Source organism: Manacus vitellinus, unplaced genomic scaffold (assembly GCF_001715985.3).
Source record: "Manacus vitellinus isolate BGI_N305 unplaced genomic scaffold, ASM171598v3 scaffold_88_pilon, whole genome shotgun sequence".
Classification (NCBI taxonomy): domain Eukaryota; kingdom Metazoa; phylum Chordata; class Aves; order Passeriformes; family Pipridae; genus Manacus; species Manacus vitellinus.
The window spans coordinates 1,483,914-1,501,817 of NW_021940861.1; the positions used below are offsets into that span (position 1 = coordinate 1,483,914).

The window sequence follows — 17,904 nt, forward strand, 5'->3', positions numbered from 1 at the left end:
GTCCTTCAAACACCTTTACATATGCTTAATAAATCTGCGTATATCCAGTTGAGGAAGGTTATATTCCAACAGGATTTGCTTTCCCTTTTTGAAAAGACTTTTAGCCAAGAGCCTTACTGTAAGCGATGTTTGTGCCCCTCTGAAGAGGGGAGCTGCTCAGAACAAGAACGTGCCTTAATCATGATTTTTCTCATCTGGATTAGCCAATTTGTGGGAGGTCTGACGTAGTATAAAAAACTCAGAAGCTTCAAACCAAGTTAAAATACAGCTAAAACTTTCTGTCAAATTCAGTCTTAATGCTACAGCCTTTTAAGATGTATTTACATTTTAATTTCTCACATACAACAAAGGCAGACTGAGTTTGTTTCTGCATCCTTGCCAGCTGGCTTGGCTGAAAAGGAACCGAGGGACTCTCGAAAGGGGCGATGTTTGTAAGGTCTTGGTTTGTGAAGTTAGAGGAAATAATATTTGTGTCCAAATTAGAACCCCTCTGCTTCTCCCTTGCACTCTTTCAGCATCAAGAGGGTTCTTACTGGGGGGCAGGGTTTTTTCTGCTGTGGGGATATTTGGTGGGATTTTTTGGTTTGGGTTTTTTTTTGGCGAGGGGAGGTTGGCTTTTTTTTTTTGTTTTTTAACTGCGGCATATTGAATAGATTAAAGAAGAAGCTATGGAGTTACTGTTGTTCAAAATAAAATAATTCAAAGATAAGAACCGTGGTTTTACCATCGTTGAAGGGAAGGACAGAGTGAGGAGTGCAAGAATATATTCTAGAAATGATGTAATGGCAACATGAAAAAGATCTAGGGAGTGAGTAAGTGTTAGATACAGCAATGGAAAAGTCAGTCCCTGTCTCAAATTTATGCATTTGTCAATCTTTCTTACAATTTCTTTTTTTAAGTGTTAATAGCATCAAGATCAGTAAGTAAATGGAGTATATAAAATAAATTAAACAGCCACATCACTGTCGAGAATCTCAAGTTGTATTCTTCATGGAGTATTTTTGAAAAAGCACAGGTATATGTCTAGTTTTGTTGTTTGCACTATAGCTTTAGAATTTTGAATATTTATCTGTATGAATCCATTTGCCTTTAGTGACCAATAGTAGGACTTGTTAAAAATAGATGACATGGCTTAATGATCTATAATTTTTAAAATCTAACCAGTCTGTTTTTCAAATTGCAATTAAATTTAAAAAAAACAAACAACCAACAAACAAAAACCCAACAAAACATCAAAACCCAATTAAAATCCAACATAACTTTTAGTTACCCTTAAGTAACTTCAGGTGTTATCAATCTTGCTTACTCTTTTGTAATGTTACATCTGATGTTTTCTAGCCTAAATAATTAAAAAAAAAAAGGTTAGTTTTTGGTTATTTTGACTGGGATTTTGGTGAGACTGCTTTTCTTTGAGGAAGAGAATAGGTTAAATATATCATCCTTTTAAGAGATTGGTTAGATTTTCCACCTACTCCACCCCCAGAAACAAAGCTTTTCTCCTCTGGAGTAAGTTTTGCTTTCAGTTCAGTAGCATCCATGTTTCATGGAAAGTGAAATAGAGAAATAAATAAATGAATGTTAGAGTTTTCACATGGGAATGCTCTTAGGTGTCCAGGTTCATATCTGGGCTCCAAAGTATGAGGAGGGTGTTGTGGGGGGGCTTCAGTGTGTTGTTTGTTACAAATACTGTAGAACTGGAACTTCATTACTGACAGGCAATTAGATGTTGTCATCGTCTTTGCTAATCAAGCCAAAGTTTTTAAACACACATTTAAGAATTAAATACTGTCATCTTGTATGGTCCATCTTACGTGTTGCTTGAAAAGGAGTCAAGCAAGACTTTCTTCTCTCAGCTGCAAGTTTAACATTATTTATTTGTAAGAAGTGTGAGTTTAGTCACCCCAGAGATGGGAGTTGGTAAAAGAAATAAGCCAAACCAGGCTCTCATGTGTCAACCAGCACAACAATTGAACTGATTTCAGGGGTCCCTCTCAACTGTGCATATGCAAATACGTGGAGTCTGGGAAGCAAGGAGGAGGAGCTGGAGCTTCATGTGTTATATTTGACATCACTGAAGTAACTGGGATGTGTTGGGGTATGTTGTGTGGCTGGATCTTTAGTACAGATGAGTATCAGCTCATTAAAAAGCCATGGAAGAAAAGAGTTGTCGTTTATAACAATGAGCAGCTTCAGACCAGAGAGTCCAGGAGTGATGAGAGTCACTGTGAGAGAGTTCTGTGTCACTATGAGAGACTTCTGAGGGAAGTCTCTGATTATTGGAAAAAGACAAGGAGGATGATGGATGGATCCAAGCTTGCCAGCCTTTTGGGCTTTGGGAATATCATGGTGCAAGTGCTCTTGGCAGTCATTTCTGGGCACATGAACAAGGTGATTGGCAATAGCCAACGTGGATTTACCAAAACATAAATTATGCCTGACCCAGCCAATTGTCTTCTGTGATGAAACACCTAGAGAGTGGATGAGAGGAATGCAATGTACATTGTATAACTTGATCTGGAGAAGAGAAGGCTTAGAGGGAACCTAATACCAGATGTCCAATGCCTACAGGAAAATAGAGCTAGGCAGGCTCTACAGAGATGGGTAGAGGAAATGATGATAAATTCAAACATGAGAGGTTGCAACTTGGTATAAGGAAAAAAAAATATTTAATGATGAAGATAAGCACTGGGATGTCTTAACCAGCGAGGTTGTGAAATCTCCATCCTTGGAGTTTTTCAAGGTCTGACTGGACAAGAATCTAAACAATCTGGTTTGAATTCACTGTTGGTCTTGCTTTCAGAAGAAGGTTAAACTAGATGACCTTAAGAGATCCCTTCCAACTTGAATGATTGTGTGATTTTGTGATTTAATACTTTGGTCATAAACTGAGAAAAATAAATATCCCACTCCTAGTCACTAAAGTCATAACTCCAATCCAGGGGATATTCCCCAAGCTGAATTATTTGGAACATTTTACTCCAAACTGGCCTACCTCATTGCCAATTAAGGGCAGGGTCAGGAATGCCTGAACCAAAATCTGATTAATGCAGTATTTGAAATGTTAAACTAGTCAGAAAATCAGTTACTGTAAATCTAAATCACTGTTGTATGGAATATAACATTTTTGATTGTTTTAAATGTATCTGCCATGTTAGAACAGGAGCTTGTACTATGAAACCCAGCCTTGATTTGATACTCAGTTTCCCAAACTGTTGATTATTTTGTCTTCCGATCTAAATTCTTGTCACATTTCTAATGAAGCAAGTACAGCAACTTAATGAAAAGATGATTACTTCTGTCTCTGGTTGTCCTGCAGGCTCTGTCAGGTTTTTTTCAGCTTGCATGTCATCCCTTGTGTTCAGGAAACAAACAAAAAAAGCATTTGAAGCCTTGAATAAACATGGCAACCACTTTGTGTTGAAGATGCTTTGCTTGTGCTTTGATGGGAAAATAGCTGTTGATCATTTAGTTTTCAGATAGCATATCTGCTTTGGAATGTTTTTAGTGTTCCAAAATGTATTTACAAACCAGAAAAAGAAGATTCAAGGAAGAGGTAACTATAGCACCACTGTTTGCTTCTGGAGTTTTGTATCAAGAGGCAGCCAAAGAAAATAGTTCAGATACTGAAAATGAAAAGGAGATTCAAATGTAAAGATATAACTTCTGTTTCTGTTGATTTAGTGCTAAATAGGACTGTTTATGTTATAATTAAACTAATTTTCTATATTGCAAAAACAAGGAAGGAGGAAAACAATTCATTCTTTTCTTACATTGGAAAAATTTCAAAGATATGTTAATCTTACAGTCTTACAATGAGTATTTACATATAATGAGGCTATGAGTTCTTGTTTTATGTCTTCTAGAATTAAATCCTAGGAAGCTTTTATTCATGCTTAAATAACATTTCTGCCTGCATGCTTTTGAAGATACTGGACTGAATTTCAAGTTTCTCTGTAGTTGTCTTGGGTTTTTAAACACTTCAAAAGAACTGAAGGTGTCCTCTAGGAATGTGCTATGAACATCATTATGTTACAAATAGTACACCTCTATGAAAATACAATATACATTGCCTCATCATCCAGATGAAGGTATTGACCAGAATCAGACCCAGCATATACATCTTGGGTACACTGCTGGTTTCTGGCTGGTCTCCTATTTATAGGAAGAAGGAAAACTCTCCTAGTGTAGTTTTTTCATACATATTTATATATAGTAATAAAATATACTGTAGTAGAGAACTACATATATACTGACATATTTTTAAATACATGCAGTATATAAAATTGTGTTGGGTATTGTTCAGTATCAGTAGCTATTGATGACAGCTGGCAACCCTTTCCAAATTAATATTTTGTTCTTTATGAACAATGGTGGAATTTAATTAAATCTGAAAAACTGATGCTTTTCAGATAAGAGACGTGAGAATATCCTAATGAAGGCAAGAATTCCTTTCATGCTTATTGGGTTGTTTAATGGAAGCACTCTCCTGTCAGCTTCCCTGGGACTGCTCTCCTGTTCACTCTTTCTTCCTTACTTTCTTTTGCTATCATGTCCCATCATTTAGATTTTATGGGAAAGTAGGAAAGCATACAGGGCCTAAGTTGCCCTGGCAACTTTATCCCAAAGAAATAACTATCTGTATAATATTTTAGAAACTTGAAGGCAGACAGAGAAGGCTTCTGAGCCAAGTCCCCTGTGCTATTTACCATATCATACAGTTTTGCTAGCAAAATGTATATTAATGCTAGGAACACTGAGTATTAATTAACAGATTGTTCTGCATGTGTTTTAGCTCTTGCTTTTCTTATTTAATGTCCTCTTCAGTGAAGAGTCTCTGTTCACATCCTGTAGAAAAAAAACGAGCAGATTTAAATTGTATTTTTTCTTCATAGAATATTAATGTCTTAAATATGATAGGGTAGAGAGCCGTGTTATACACTGCAAATACTTGAAGAGTGGTATGGGAACTATAATTATGTTTCAGTTTGGGGCATGTACAGGCTCTTCTGTACTATTTCCTTTGCATAGTTTTTCACATTTAATCAGTCATAATATCTCCCAGCAGACTGGTATGTTCACAGTCACTCAGCTCTGGCTCAACCAAGATCTAACTCAGCAGGAAATGTCTTCACCACTATGTGAGGCAGTTGCTCATGAAAGTTTGCTTGCTACCTCACTTCATTATTCACTTCAAAGTCTTCCATTGTTATAGTCCAGGTATAAATGATACTTACTTGTATAAAGTAAATCATACTACCTCCTTGGTTCCTGTGGTGAGCTTAAGATTTTACATACTGCATGCTTTTGGTTATGTAGGGGAATCAGAAATCTTTCTCTCCTTCCTGTATTTGTCCTTATCTTTAAGTTCTTAGCTGTATCTTTCACTAGGATGTTGATGATATGACCAAAGTGAAAATATTTGCTTTGCTATAGACCTGGAGACACCCCTGTGTTTTAGTTCTGGAGAGCTCACATTCTTATTTCAGAATAGAAATAGTGACCAATCTGTATTTTATATACAATAGCACACTCTAGTGTGTATATTAATTAGCCATTATGGGCTGATTGTCATTATGTTTAACTCAGTTTTTCATTGATTTAGTTCTGTTGCATTCATTATTATTATTTTTTCTCTATACTTGCATGAATTGGAGGAAATATATATATCTTCAATTGATATATTAATCATAATGATTAACAGAGTCATTATGGTGCTGACTGTTACAATTTTTTTAAATGATGCTTTGAAAGAAAGATGATTTTGTGGAGATGAAAATCTCATTGTAATGAGAGTCCAATATAATAATTATCAAAGAATACTTTGATATGCAGCCACTTCTTTCTTTTCAGGTAGCTGTGGTTGTTTGCCCTAATTTGTAGTATCAAGACTCTTTTGATGCTGTTTTTGGCACGTGTTAGGACAGTGATGCAAAATAGTTTTTCTAAGCATCCACTTTAGATAATGCAGTTGCTTTAAATTAGCTGAGGAGAAAGTGAGACAGCGAGTACCCTTTTTTCCAGTTTTGTGTGTGGTTTCATTTATTGCTGTTACAATCTGTGTGCCATGCAGGTGTGCCAGAGCAAAGGTTGGTGGGGAATCTGCTCAGAGTTTGTGCGTGGAGCGCGTTTCCCCCCAACAATTCAAGACAATCTACTTCTTAAAACATTGCAGAAAGAGGTGTCAGCTTAAGGGTGAGCAAATATAATCAAATAAACTAAGTTTGAGGTCTTTACTGTCTTCTTCCCCAATCAGACCTCACAAATCCTCTACTGTGGATCTCTGCTGAGAGGTGTTGCCCCTACACTTCCCAGTACATGCAGACTCATGCCTGGCATTTCTGCTGAAATGTTGGATGTTAATTAAGAACCCTGTTTAAAATGTCTGTACTAGCAAAGGCTCACTTAGGTCAAAATGATTCAAATAAAAGATATAAGAGTGCTAAGGCTGTTGTCAGGCAGTGGCAAGCTGGAGGGAGGGTGCTCTGTAACCTTTCCTGCTGTCACAAGGTTTCTCTGCCCCATGGTGTCCTTGGGAACTGCTCCTCTCAGGAACTCACCAGCTGTTTGGATCCATCTGCCTCTGCAGTGGTTTGGTTCACAGGGGTCTGACAGAAGAGAAGTGAAGTCTGGAGTCACTTGAATTTTAGATTGTAAGAAAATTTTGAAAGTTCAATGCCATCTTTTCATCCTTCTAATTTAAGTTTTTATTTGATACATCTCTGAAGGTACATGCATTTGGTAGCAATTAGAGCATGTATTTTTTTGAATAAATTGTTTGCAATGACATGTTTTCTCATATAAGAGTCACTAAATCAAAACTATTGAAACATTGATAACTATTGAGCAATTAATTACCTGTTGCTTTCTGACTGTGTGCACACAGTGCCTCATTCTCTTTGGGATGCTTGTGTTAAATTACTTCCAAGCTTGTGTTAAATTACTGTCAGTGTTCTGTGTGATATTCTGTCCATCAAAAGGCACAAGAGGAGGGTGGAAGTCCTCTGAAGATGGTTTTACTTCTTAACTCATGTTTGATTCCTTTCTTAAAATTAAGAAATAAAAATATGTTTAATACTGGGACCTACTTGAATTTAGCATATATATATATCTAAAGAGTCAAGCTGTGTTCATTTCTTCATGAAAGATACCAAAAAATGAGAAAAATAATTGGTATTTACTAGTTATAATTGTTATGTCAGGTGCTTATGTTGTATATAATCTTCTCCATGTTTTTGTACAGGAAAAGCATAAGCAGGAATTAGAAGACATGAGAAAAGCTGGACATGAAGCCTTGAGTATTATTGTTGAAGAATTCAAGGTAAATGAGTTGCCAAGCTAACACAATTTTCAAATAATGTTATTGTAATAATATATATGACTTCCTACAGTACAAACTTATTAGTATACTCTGCTTGTTCTGATTGCTCAACCTCTTTCACTTTGAGACTGTCTTTTCTGTTTCAATTTAGACTGTTTGGTCTGAAATCTTGCATGACATGTTTTCTCAGCCTGCACTTTGGGAAACTTCAGCTAAAGTTGGTTAGCCATTTTCAGTAAGGAAACTTAAAACCAGAACAAACCAAAAATGCTGTCAATTGTGGTGAACTTTGGTTTGGATTGCTTATCACGAATCCACATGTTGGATCTCTTCAGTCTCAAGAGCTGCACTTTCAGGAAAGCAGCATCACAGAGCAATTCAGCAGGTTTTTATCAATGCAGCACTAAGAGAAGGAGTTATGGATGGAATAAGGCTGAATGTGTAATTCTTTCTTGTTGTTTCTAGTTCCTGTCAGCTAGTGACATAAATGAACTGGGTGTTACCATGGATAAATCCATGTCTTTTCTTCTGTTATGGAAACTATCTAGTAAGAATTCCACAAATATGTGTCCATTAATGCAACTTATACTAATTTCATCTAAAGGGAATCTATCCAGAAAAAGGCTTTGAAAGTTTCCATTCCTGAGAAAACTTAGGCATGGCCAATGGTGGTGTCCCACTTCTCCATACCTCCCTCATTTCACTTCTTGAAGAGAATTTTTCTTTTCTTTAAGAGAATGTTTTTTTTGCCTTACTTCTTTGGGGACCATTTTGCAATAGAAGTTCTCAAAGGGAAATTTTCTTTGGACTGTACTGCTTTGTATGGACCACTGAACATCTTCAATATCAGCATTTTTCATGTCTGTTCTGTGCCAGATGTGTAGAAAATATCTAGATGTTTCTTTGTGAACTTGAATTTTGAAAAAGCCTGTGAGCAATTGGTAATTGCTGGACCTATGTTTCCTCCTTTTTTTTTTCTGAAAATGCAAAAAAAATTGTGAAATGCAACATTTTCATAGTATTGAATAAAAGTTTTGAATGTTTTCTAGATATGATTTTTCACCATTTTAATGCATTTGTGTGAGCTAACGAAGAGTTTTGCAGGGGTGATATTGGCCCTTTTAAGGAATAATTTCTTCATGTGTAGTTGGGTAAAGGAATATATTTATGTGCCATATGGATTTTTGAAAACTATTTTGCCAGTCAGCAGCAGCTGGGAAGATCTGATATTCCATCTGGAAAATAAGGATTATGTTTATCAGTTTCAGTGATTCAGCACAAAAGATTAGAAAGTTAATTGAATACTGTGTTTCTAAACAACATTTATATTTAGTATGTTTTTTCTCATAGAATGTTTATATTCAAGTTATATAAAGACATTCTTTAATACCAGGGAACCATGACATGAATGTACTTCATACAAGCCTTCCTGTTGCCTCATGTGGTTAGTTGCCATATTTTGAGCACTCTAATGAGAAATATCAGATATACCAGCCTCCAAGTAAATTACTGCAATCAATATTCTCTGCAAACATGCAGCGACTTATTCTTCAGGGGAGCAAGAAAAATCAAAAAAGATTGCTAGGTTTAAAAAAAAAACAAACAACTTTTTTTGTTGGTTGTTTATACTTTAATAACCTTTTCATTAACCCTTTACCATGTACTTTAAAAAAAAGATAGCAGTGAATCATCAACGAAGTCACCGAAGGGAAAAAGTGATCTCTAGTTTTGTTTGAGAAAATAATCTCATGGATGCTTTTAAAATGTTAATTCATGATTAATATTTCTATGTGGAAGAGAGTTAAGGGGTTTTTTTCCCTTAAATAAATCAGTCAAATGTCTTTTTGTAATTATAAAAATAATATTTTGCATTTGTGGGACTTTTTAACTGCTTATGTCTTTAGGAATTTATTCTGTTTTTCAGACATGTTGGCAGTTAGTTAGATAACCAAGTAAGGAGTCCTACATGTAGCATTTGTTTAAGAATGTAAAGTTAATCTGATTATTCCTTGCAGTGAAATACATAATTGTGAGATTCACTGACTCTTTTAATTTACTAATGATTTGCCATACTTAATTTTATGCCAAAATATGTCTTCTTTAGGATTTAAGGCTGTGTTACAGTAATACATATCATTTATAAGCAGAAGTGATTTCCATTTTCGGTAGATTTTGTACATACTACTTAATCATTCCCAAAATTACCTTGAGTGTAGAAATTCACCTAAGCAAGTCCACTGAATTGTTTAAAAGGTATGGAAAGGAACATCTTGCCTATGATGAACACAGTCTTATTTTGCATTCCTTGGGGTTTGGTAAAATGAACTGATGCAGATTATTCCAATCAAGGGATTGCTCAGGCCCAAATTAGGTTCTGTTGCAGTCATGACTGTTGGAATTCTGACTAATCCTCTCCGATACCAGTCAATTATACCTTTGTAATGCTTCTCCAAGCAGACTTGACTGAATGTAATGCCCAGCATTGGTTAAGGGTGGCTGTGTAAAAACATGAACTGCTCGTCATTAGCCCCAGGAAATAATCCCCAGAATCCCTTAAACTCCAAATCCTCTAATTTAGGTATTGGAACTTTGACTTGAACAACAGTGGAAAAAAGTTGACTGACTTGGGTTTTCTGTATTCCTGGCACAGACAAGTGTTACTGCTGGTAGATTTGTGAAAGTGCCTTTACTTTGGTGTGCAAAGGAAAAGAGGGTTGCTATTGTTTCACTTCTGTGTACAAGGTTGCCAAGGTAGTAACCAGAAACTCACAGTTTTCTCCCCTTTAGAGCTGATTGCACTCCTTACAGACATAGTGCAGCAGACTTCTGATGTTGATGTATCTTTCTGCGTTTGAAAATGGGTCACACTTTCTGATAGTAGCTTCCTTGTATTTTGGGCAGGGATTTGTTGCAAAAGGAACAGGATTTCTCCACACAGATCTTTCACTGGTATGGCACCCCCAGGCAGATCAGGCGCTCAAGTTTGAGGCCAAATGCTCTCAATTCCTACCCTTGCTGTAGGTCCTTCTTGACATGGCAGCAGTGTTGAAAATGCAGCTTACACAAGCAGTCAAACACGGAACGATCTTGTTTCAAGGACCTGGATATACCAAAGCCCTTAGAATTATTGCAGTTGTCTTTGGAATATTCACTTGCTCAGTGTATTGGGAAATCCACTAACAGAGACCATGAGATGTTTTGTAGCACAAACCCTCAAAAGCCTTGGCTATTGTTAAACATCTCACATTCTTATCTTTCTTTCAACAAATAAACCACTTACAACGTAGTCACAAAATTTGTATTAAAAACACAGAAAAACAATTAAAATTAACTCAGTGTTCTGTGTAGGCCAGGTTTCCCCTTTTCATGTTTACCTAATTTTGTTTAATTTCTGTCCTTCATGTCATTATTTTTTTAAACTTTTATCCCTGGTAATTAACCACAGTAAAGAAAAGTAAATGTAGATCTTGGAAATTATGCTTGTGGGATCACGTCACATTTTAAGATATTTACCACAAGCAACATAAGAGTTTCTTCTGTGCTTGTTTAGTCAGGCTTTTGTTCTGAAATTGTCATAGTTCTGTAAATAGAGGAGTTAAGAGTTTTAATCTGTTTTGTTTATATTTCTCACCATATAAAATATCCTCTAATGTAAGCTTTAAAGAATATGAGCTTACAGGGAGGTGTATTTATTAGATGATTTTTATTTCCTTAGATTATTTTAGGCAATTATTAGTTTTCTAAAAGACTGCTTGCATGAATCAGATGTGTGTTTCCTTTTATAGAAATTAACTTTAAGATGCAAAGTTCCTTCCAGCCCTTGCTGCAGTAAGAGTTTTGTCTGTCAGTTTTCAGTGTTAGGTGGTGGGGATTTTTCAGATTTCCAGATTTGCAAAGTATGGAATATGTGGGGGCAATCAGATTGTCTTTCGAAAATATTTGTGTCAATAATAGACCTCTGAACTGAAAGGTTACCCTCTAATAAACAGAGGAAATTTAAAAAGATTTCATTACAAAAGAAGTTAATCTAGAATCAGGATATCTTTTTTTAGACATAGTTTATCCCTAGTGAGGGAAAGCTCTGAAATGTGGCCAGTTCTCAGCTCTTTAAAACATCAGCTTAGTTTATTAAGTTTCCAAGTTGACATCCTGGCTCAGAAAGTACTGACACATGAATAAAAGGATAAATTCAAAAGTTGTTGCAAGGGTTTGTATTTCACTTCCAACTTCTAAGCTTGTTCATGTGCAAGTCACACTAGAATTCAAGTGAGCCTTGAATATAAAACAACATTGTTTTTTGTCATGAAGAGCTGATGGCTGGAAAAGGAGAGATTCCTTGTGATTTTTACAGTATGGGAGTACTCATGTATATCAGTGATGTGCTATGAAAGTCTCTCTCCAGAATTCAGATAAAAGCGAGGTGCAATCAAGTCTCAATCTTCCAAAGATCTGGCTACCAAAAATATTTTGTTATAGATTGAAACATCTTTATATTTTCAAAGTAGTTATAAAAATTGCAAGAAATCTCTCCCTCCACTTTTAGTAAGGATGACTTTAATATGTGTTTATGAGTACGAAACAATAAATACAGTGTTAAATAGTATAATAATAGAAAGGTTTGATTAAGAGTGAGTTTCCAGTTTGTTTCTGTCAGGAGTCTGTGAGAACAGTATTTTGTGGTAAATAAATCCTTTACACTCACATGTCAGTAAAGCTGAGCTATGTAGATAAGCCCATCATAATATTCAAAGTGTGAGTTGTTGATCCTTACTGGGATACCACAAGCAGTTGAAAATGAAGCTGAGATTTTTATACCACTTTGCAAAAAACGCATTGCCTTTTTCTTGTATTTTACCCCCTTTAATCCATAGCACCTAAATGGACATGTTTCATTATCACTTGAAGGGAGTCTCACCTGGAAATAGCCCAATGGTGAAAATGTGCAATATCTTGGGATGAAGTGGATAAGTTGAATTCTGTCGAAAAAGACATTTTCGAGAATCTTTAAATAGTTTTATTTATATAGTCTGTATCCTAGCTCATAGCTGAATTATAACACAACTAGTTAAGTGTACATTTTTTATTGAGATAATGTATCTTTTCTGCAGGTCAGGAAAGAATTTCAGTTGTGTCCTCTGCTCTGTTTACTCATTCAATAAGTGGCTAACTGCATTTCACCCTTAAATAAAGTAGTAGAAAGTAATTACTGGTGGAGACAGGTTGCTGAATCAGATGACTCATTGTCTAATGCTATGAAGCATAAAAATTCTTATGTTCTATTGCTGAAGCTAATGCTGACATTTAAAATAGTTCGTATGTTTGACACAGTATGGTAACTTTACTTCTCATTAGTAATTTTATTTTTAAAGACAACTAGTTTTGGTCACCCTAACTCAGCAGTTTTGAAGTAAAGAAGATGTTGGGTATACTGGCTTGTATTTAGTTATTTAAGCAACTTAATGATGCTTGAGCAGGATATTCTTTTGGGTTGACTAAGGGTTTTGATGCAGTGCTTTTAAGTAGCATTCTAGAACATAATCCAGCAGCATGTACATCACTATGCTGGTTTCATGCTGATGTTACATGTGGGTTTTTCAAACAGTGCTGTGCATCTGGGAGGCCTGTGTTTTGCATGGGTCAGAGTTACTTTTATATTGCTTTTCGGAACAGATAAGAGGGGGTAATAAAATCTACTTTGTTTTTCTTCTTGACTTTTTTTCCTCACTAGCTTTTTTTCTCCAATAAGAAGAGGGAGTTGAAAGAAAGAGATTTGGTAATTTGTTGCTCTTAGGGAATTTGGGAATTTGAAGAATTGGGGGTAACGGTCTCTATTTTGGCTAAATAATTCATGAAGGATTCTCATAAATTGTAGCTTCTGGCCATACAACAAACTCTGGGTAAGCAGCTGTGGTTTCAGTTCCCAGTAGAATGAAGACAGTATGCACTAGGGCTGTGCAAATAGGGTTGTATTAAAAGTGGGCCGGAGGGTCTGTGCCATGGTTTCAGCAAAACCACAGTCATTGCACTTCTGCTTTTTCAAGTATGAGGACAAATTTTGGAGATGATCTAGTACCCAATACATAACACAACCTGTAGAAATATGGGATAAATTTTTGTGATCAGTTGTCTTTTCTGATATTTAAACTTTTGGTCTCATACTGGGTACAGTACAACGTTTTAGTCTCTGGTCTGCAGGCAGGGATGAAGTTCTCCAATATTCCCACCATACAGGTAGTGTGCTGTGAATTACATTCCAGGGCTACTTAATTCTCTGATCGTTGCTAAAGCGTGTAATTAAAAGATGTTTATTCCCTTGAGGATGCCCCAAGGTGATTATGGATCTTATTATGATGGCTGGATCTAGTTTCAATTCAGGGTCTTCTAAAATTATTCTAAGGTATGAAACTTAAAGCTAAGGTTAGTTCTTTATCTGAGCTCAAACAGGTTCAGACTAATTTACTTAGTTTACTTGGTTTAATTTAAAAATATTTTGTACTGTCATTTAAATCTGGGAAGATTTTTCTAACAGTTTGAGGAAATAATGGTTTCTGTGATTTTCATAACCCATCATAAATGAAAATAAAATGAATATGAAGACTCTGTAGAGAGCTTATTCTTAAGTTGTTTCAGTCTCTTTGTTCTGTGAGAAGCCACCAGGCATTTTTGAGTATCAAAGGGAAAGCAGGATCAATTATCTGATAGCTTTTTTGGGTTAGGAGAGAGATCAGAGAGTGGGGAAGAAGGAGGATTTCTTGAGTGGTTAAAAATGTTTCTGATAGTCGAAGCTGTAGAAGATGACTTGATTTGCTGTCATTGTTGTCCTACAAGTCCTGTTATTTGGGCCATTCCCTGGGAGCAGCCACACTGTTCCTGTTAAATATGAACATCCATGTGTTACTCCTTAGCTTTCCCGTTGACAATGTGAATTTGTTCTTTAAAAACCTCTCCAGAGTTGGTCATGAATATATGTCAGAAACAATGAACAGAAAACTTAAGACAGTTTGGTGATGGAGTATAACGTGCATTGGGAATATGAATAATTTCCGAGTGGCAAAATAGCAAGTAGAATGTAGAACTTCTCCCAAATAAATTCTAGCATTTAGATTACTTTGTCATACAACTAAAACATGTTGTTTACAGACACTAGAACATGTTCTACCTCCCTCTCCTGCAAGGATCTACAAGGTTCTAACACATTCTACAATTCAGATATTGTCATTCATTGCACTGTAAAGGCTGCTTAACTGACAAACCCCCCGGGATATGGATATTAGGATAAGAACTATAATCAACGAATCTCGGAAATTTTAGTTTGGCTTCATCTGTAATGGTTTGAGAGCTTTGTGAAAGTCAGGACTGAGGCTGTATGAAGGCTCCTAATTTTTCCTTTCTGTTAAATTCAATAGGCTTTAGTCCTGTTAAGATGAGAGGAGCATATTATGACTTCCCCATCTCTGGAAGTGTGCAAGGCCAGGTTGGATTGGGCTCTGAAAAACCTGGTCTAGTGGAAGGTGTCCCTGCCCATGTCAAGGGGTTGGAATGAGATGATCTTTAAGGTCCTTTCCAACCCTTAACATTCCATGATTCTGTGATGACCCTTGCCACCCAGTGTCAAGGAGGTTCATTGCACGATACATAGAAGGATTAATTAATTAACAAGAGCACCCATATTGAAATCCTACCTTTTAACTTCATGCAGCAGATGCCATGGGCTACATTCTGCTGCAACCTTATTGAAATGATTCAATGAGCCATTAAAAGGAGTCTGCTTCAAGAATGCCATCTTGATATCAGGTCACTGCCCATAGGTTTGTGGAACATTAGCCCACCAGGGTAATCATGTAATTAATTAAGGAAGAAAGTGGTTCTTCAGCATTGATAAGAATTGTTGCCCATAATAGCAATTAATGACAAGATTTTAGTGTCACTGTACTGAAGAAAGTTAGAGATGCCTATCATCGAGTAGCCAAATGTATGTTTTAGTTCAGTGAGTAAATCACTGAGTTATTTTTTAATTAGTAATTTGAGTAGTTGATTATCTTGAAATTTTCAAAGGCTTTGGATGGATATCTTGCCCCTCTTCTGTATTTCTCATCAAGAAACCTGATTCTTGGAAGTACTGTGCTACACAGGAGGAGTTTTCTCTCCTTCTCCTTACTTGGCCAACAAGTGGAATAGTCAAATAAAGGATCGGTCCTGTGGTACTATTTAAACTGTGTTACTAGTGTGTATGATAAAAAAGAAGGCTTTTGTTTCTAAAAAGAAAAATAGTAATAATAAACTAAATTTAAAAATTTAACAACCTCTACATGCCATCCAATGAATAATAATTATTTCCTTGAAAACTGAAAGTTCTTTATGCCATTTAATAGGATTTTAACAGTTGCCAGTAAAGTTTACAGAGCAAAGTGCAGAAAGTGACTCAACCCTTGGCATGAGCAAGAAATGCCATTGCAGCTTAATGACAATTCTGTTACTGTTTTACCTAATATCAGAATTTTTTATTTTCTTTTGTGCCAGTTACATGAAACATTTCTTGCCACAATAGTTTTGGCAAAAAAAAGAACCCATACCCCAAAGTACAAGTTTAATTTGTGCCAGTGATATGTGGCAATTCTATTTTATACAGAGTGAGATTTAGTATATAAAGTTTCATATATAGAAGTTGTATTTCTTTGAGAAGTGAGTTTATTCCTATTGCTTGAATTTCTATCAAAAAAAGAAATAAATTTAGTTGGAAATAAATTGGCTTTTTTTGAAAGTAAACCTATGGTTAGAGAAATCCCATGCAAACACCGGTAAGTGTATTCTTACACTTTGATTAAAGCATATGTTAAGCACAATTTTTAACCTTTTAAATCACTGAACTTTTGCTGAAAACTGCTGCCATACTATAACATGACTGAATAACAGCATAAGAGGACAGTTAGTGGAAAATTTGAAAAGTTAGTTCAAAAATTTTCAGAAGAATTTAATTTTTTTAATATATTTTTGGTTTTTATTTTAAAGTATTCAAAATTTTATTTAATGTGTGTCTTGTGTTCCATGAATGGAATATATCTCTGAAATAAAGACTATCTGAAAGATGGGATTTTTTTTTCTTCGTCTGCATTTAGGCCAAAGGTCTGTTTTCTGCAAAACTTAGGTCTGTTTTAACTTACCCAGTCATTTTGACTACTTCTCTGTATGGATTACTAGTTAAAAATAGTTTGCTACGTTGTGTATAAATAACCTGAAGAATATTTGAAAAGTGGCATGGATATTTTATAATATTAGGGAAGAAGACTTATGTAGCCTGAGTTAAGTAAGCCCCGCGTCAGAACAGCACCGTGAGCGTAACTCCTCACAAACACTAACTTGGTTTTTCACGTGTCTTAAATTTTTGTCTCTCTCTTTTTGCCTTCGGAAGTCCTGCAGAGTCAAGCCAGGCGTGTGTGAATGCACACATGTGTGCACACACGTGCTCACACGCAGAGTTCCTGGTCGTAGCATGTCTTTGTTACTGCCTTGGTAACTTTGACTTTCCACACTTCGACTTCCACTGCTTCACATTTGAGTGTGAACATCCTGGGGGGGCGTTCTTTTATGTTTTCAGTTACTCAGAATTTCCATCTGCTTTTACTTGACTTGTGGTTGTGAAGATCATGCTTGGCCCATGGGATCTTACACAGTGCCGAGAGGATGTGGAGTTTTGTCAGCCAGGGAAATATGTCTGGCTTTTTTTTTTTTTTTTTCTTCAGCAGCTTTCATATGCTTCTCTTCTTGTGTGGTCCCACTAAACTGGGTATATTTAACAGAAATACTCTCCCTCTCTATCTTCTGTGTGCTGCTGTCTTTTAGGCAGTCTGTATAAGAAATCTGAGATCCAAAAAATGTTAGTCCTGACTGAAAATAAGGTAGTGTTACACAGAAAGGTACTTTAATAGTTGCACATTCCAAATTTATAACAGCATTCCACATTCTGGTTATGGACAAGTCTTAGTGGATCTGCAGTTACCAATAAACATCCCAGTTATATCTTTCTTGAATATTCTGTGCTTTCTTTTTGCAGGCACTGCTACAATCTACAGTTCAGCAGCAAGAAGCAGCTATTGAAAAGCAGTATATACTAGCAATTGAAAAACACTCTCACAAATGTGAAAAGCTTCTTAATGCTCAGGTATGGATGTGCACATGCAAAAACCTTCATGATTTTCTCTTAGTTTCAGCTCTTTTCTGTTTGAAAAAAATATTAACATATATGATCCCCAAAGAAAATAATCAATCTTTCACCTCGAGTCTTCAGCCTACCAGTAAACACAAGTATTTAAAAATGCAAAATAAATAAGGACTCTTCATCTGTATCATTGAAACCTGCTTAGAGCAGATTCAAAAATTTTTAGCACTGAGAAAAAGTCTTGGATCAACTTAATACTTACTCCTTTAACAGCTGCCATTTTCTGTAGTCTCGGAGAAACCATGCAGTCGTTTTTAATTTATGTAGTTAAAATGCAGGATTTAATTGTAAGGTATTTGCAGGAATTTTTGATTCAAATTTTTTGATAGTTCTTTGGTGATAGACACAAACATCTGTTGTCCACCCCTAT

The 17,904-nt window shown here is 35.8% G+C and overlaps 1 protein-coding gene across 1 annotated transcript in view; it reads left to right on the forward strand.

The window, feature by feature from the left end:
- The window catches only part of CCDC91 (coiled-coil domain containing 91), a 99,792-nt gene that overhangs the window by 47,302 nt on the left and 34,586 nt on the right, over nucleotides 1-17,904 (forward strand). Inside the window, exons 7-8 of the mRNA XM_029965020.1 lie at nucleotides 7,241-7,318; nucleotides 17,370-17,477. Coding sequence (XP_029820880.1) covers nucleotides 7,241-7,318; nucleotides 17,370-17,477 — 186 coding nt within the window. The remainder of the gene's footprint in view (nucleotides 1-7,240; nucleotides 7,319-17,369; nucleotides 17,478-17,904) is intronic.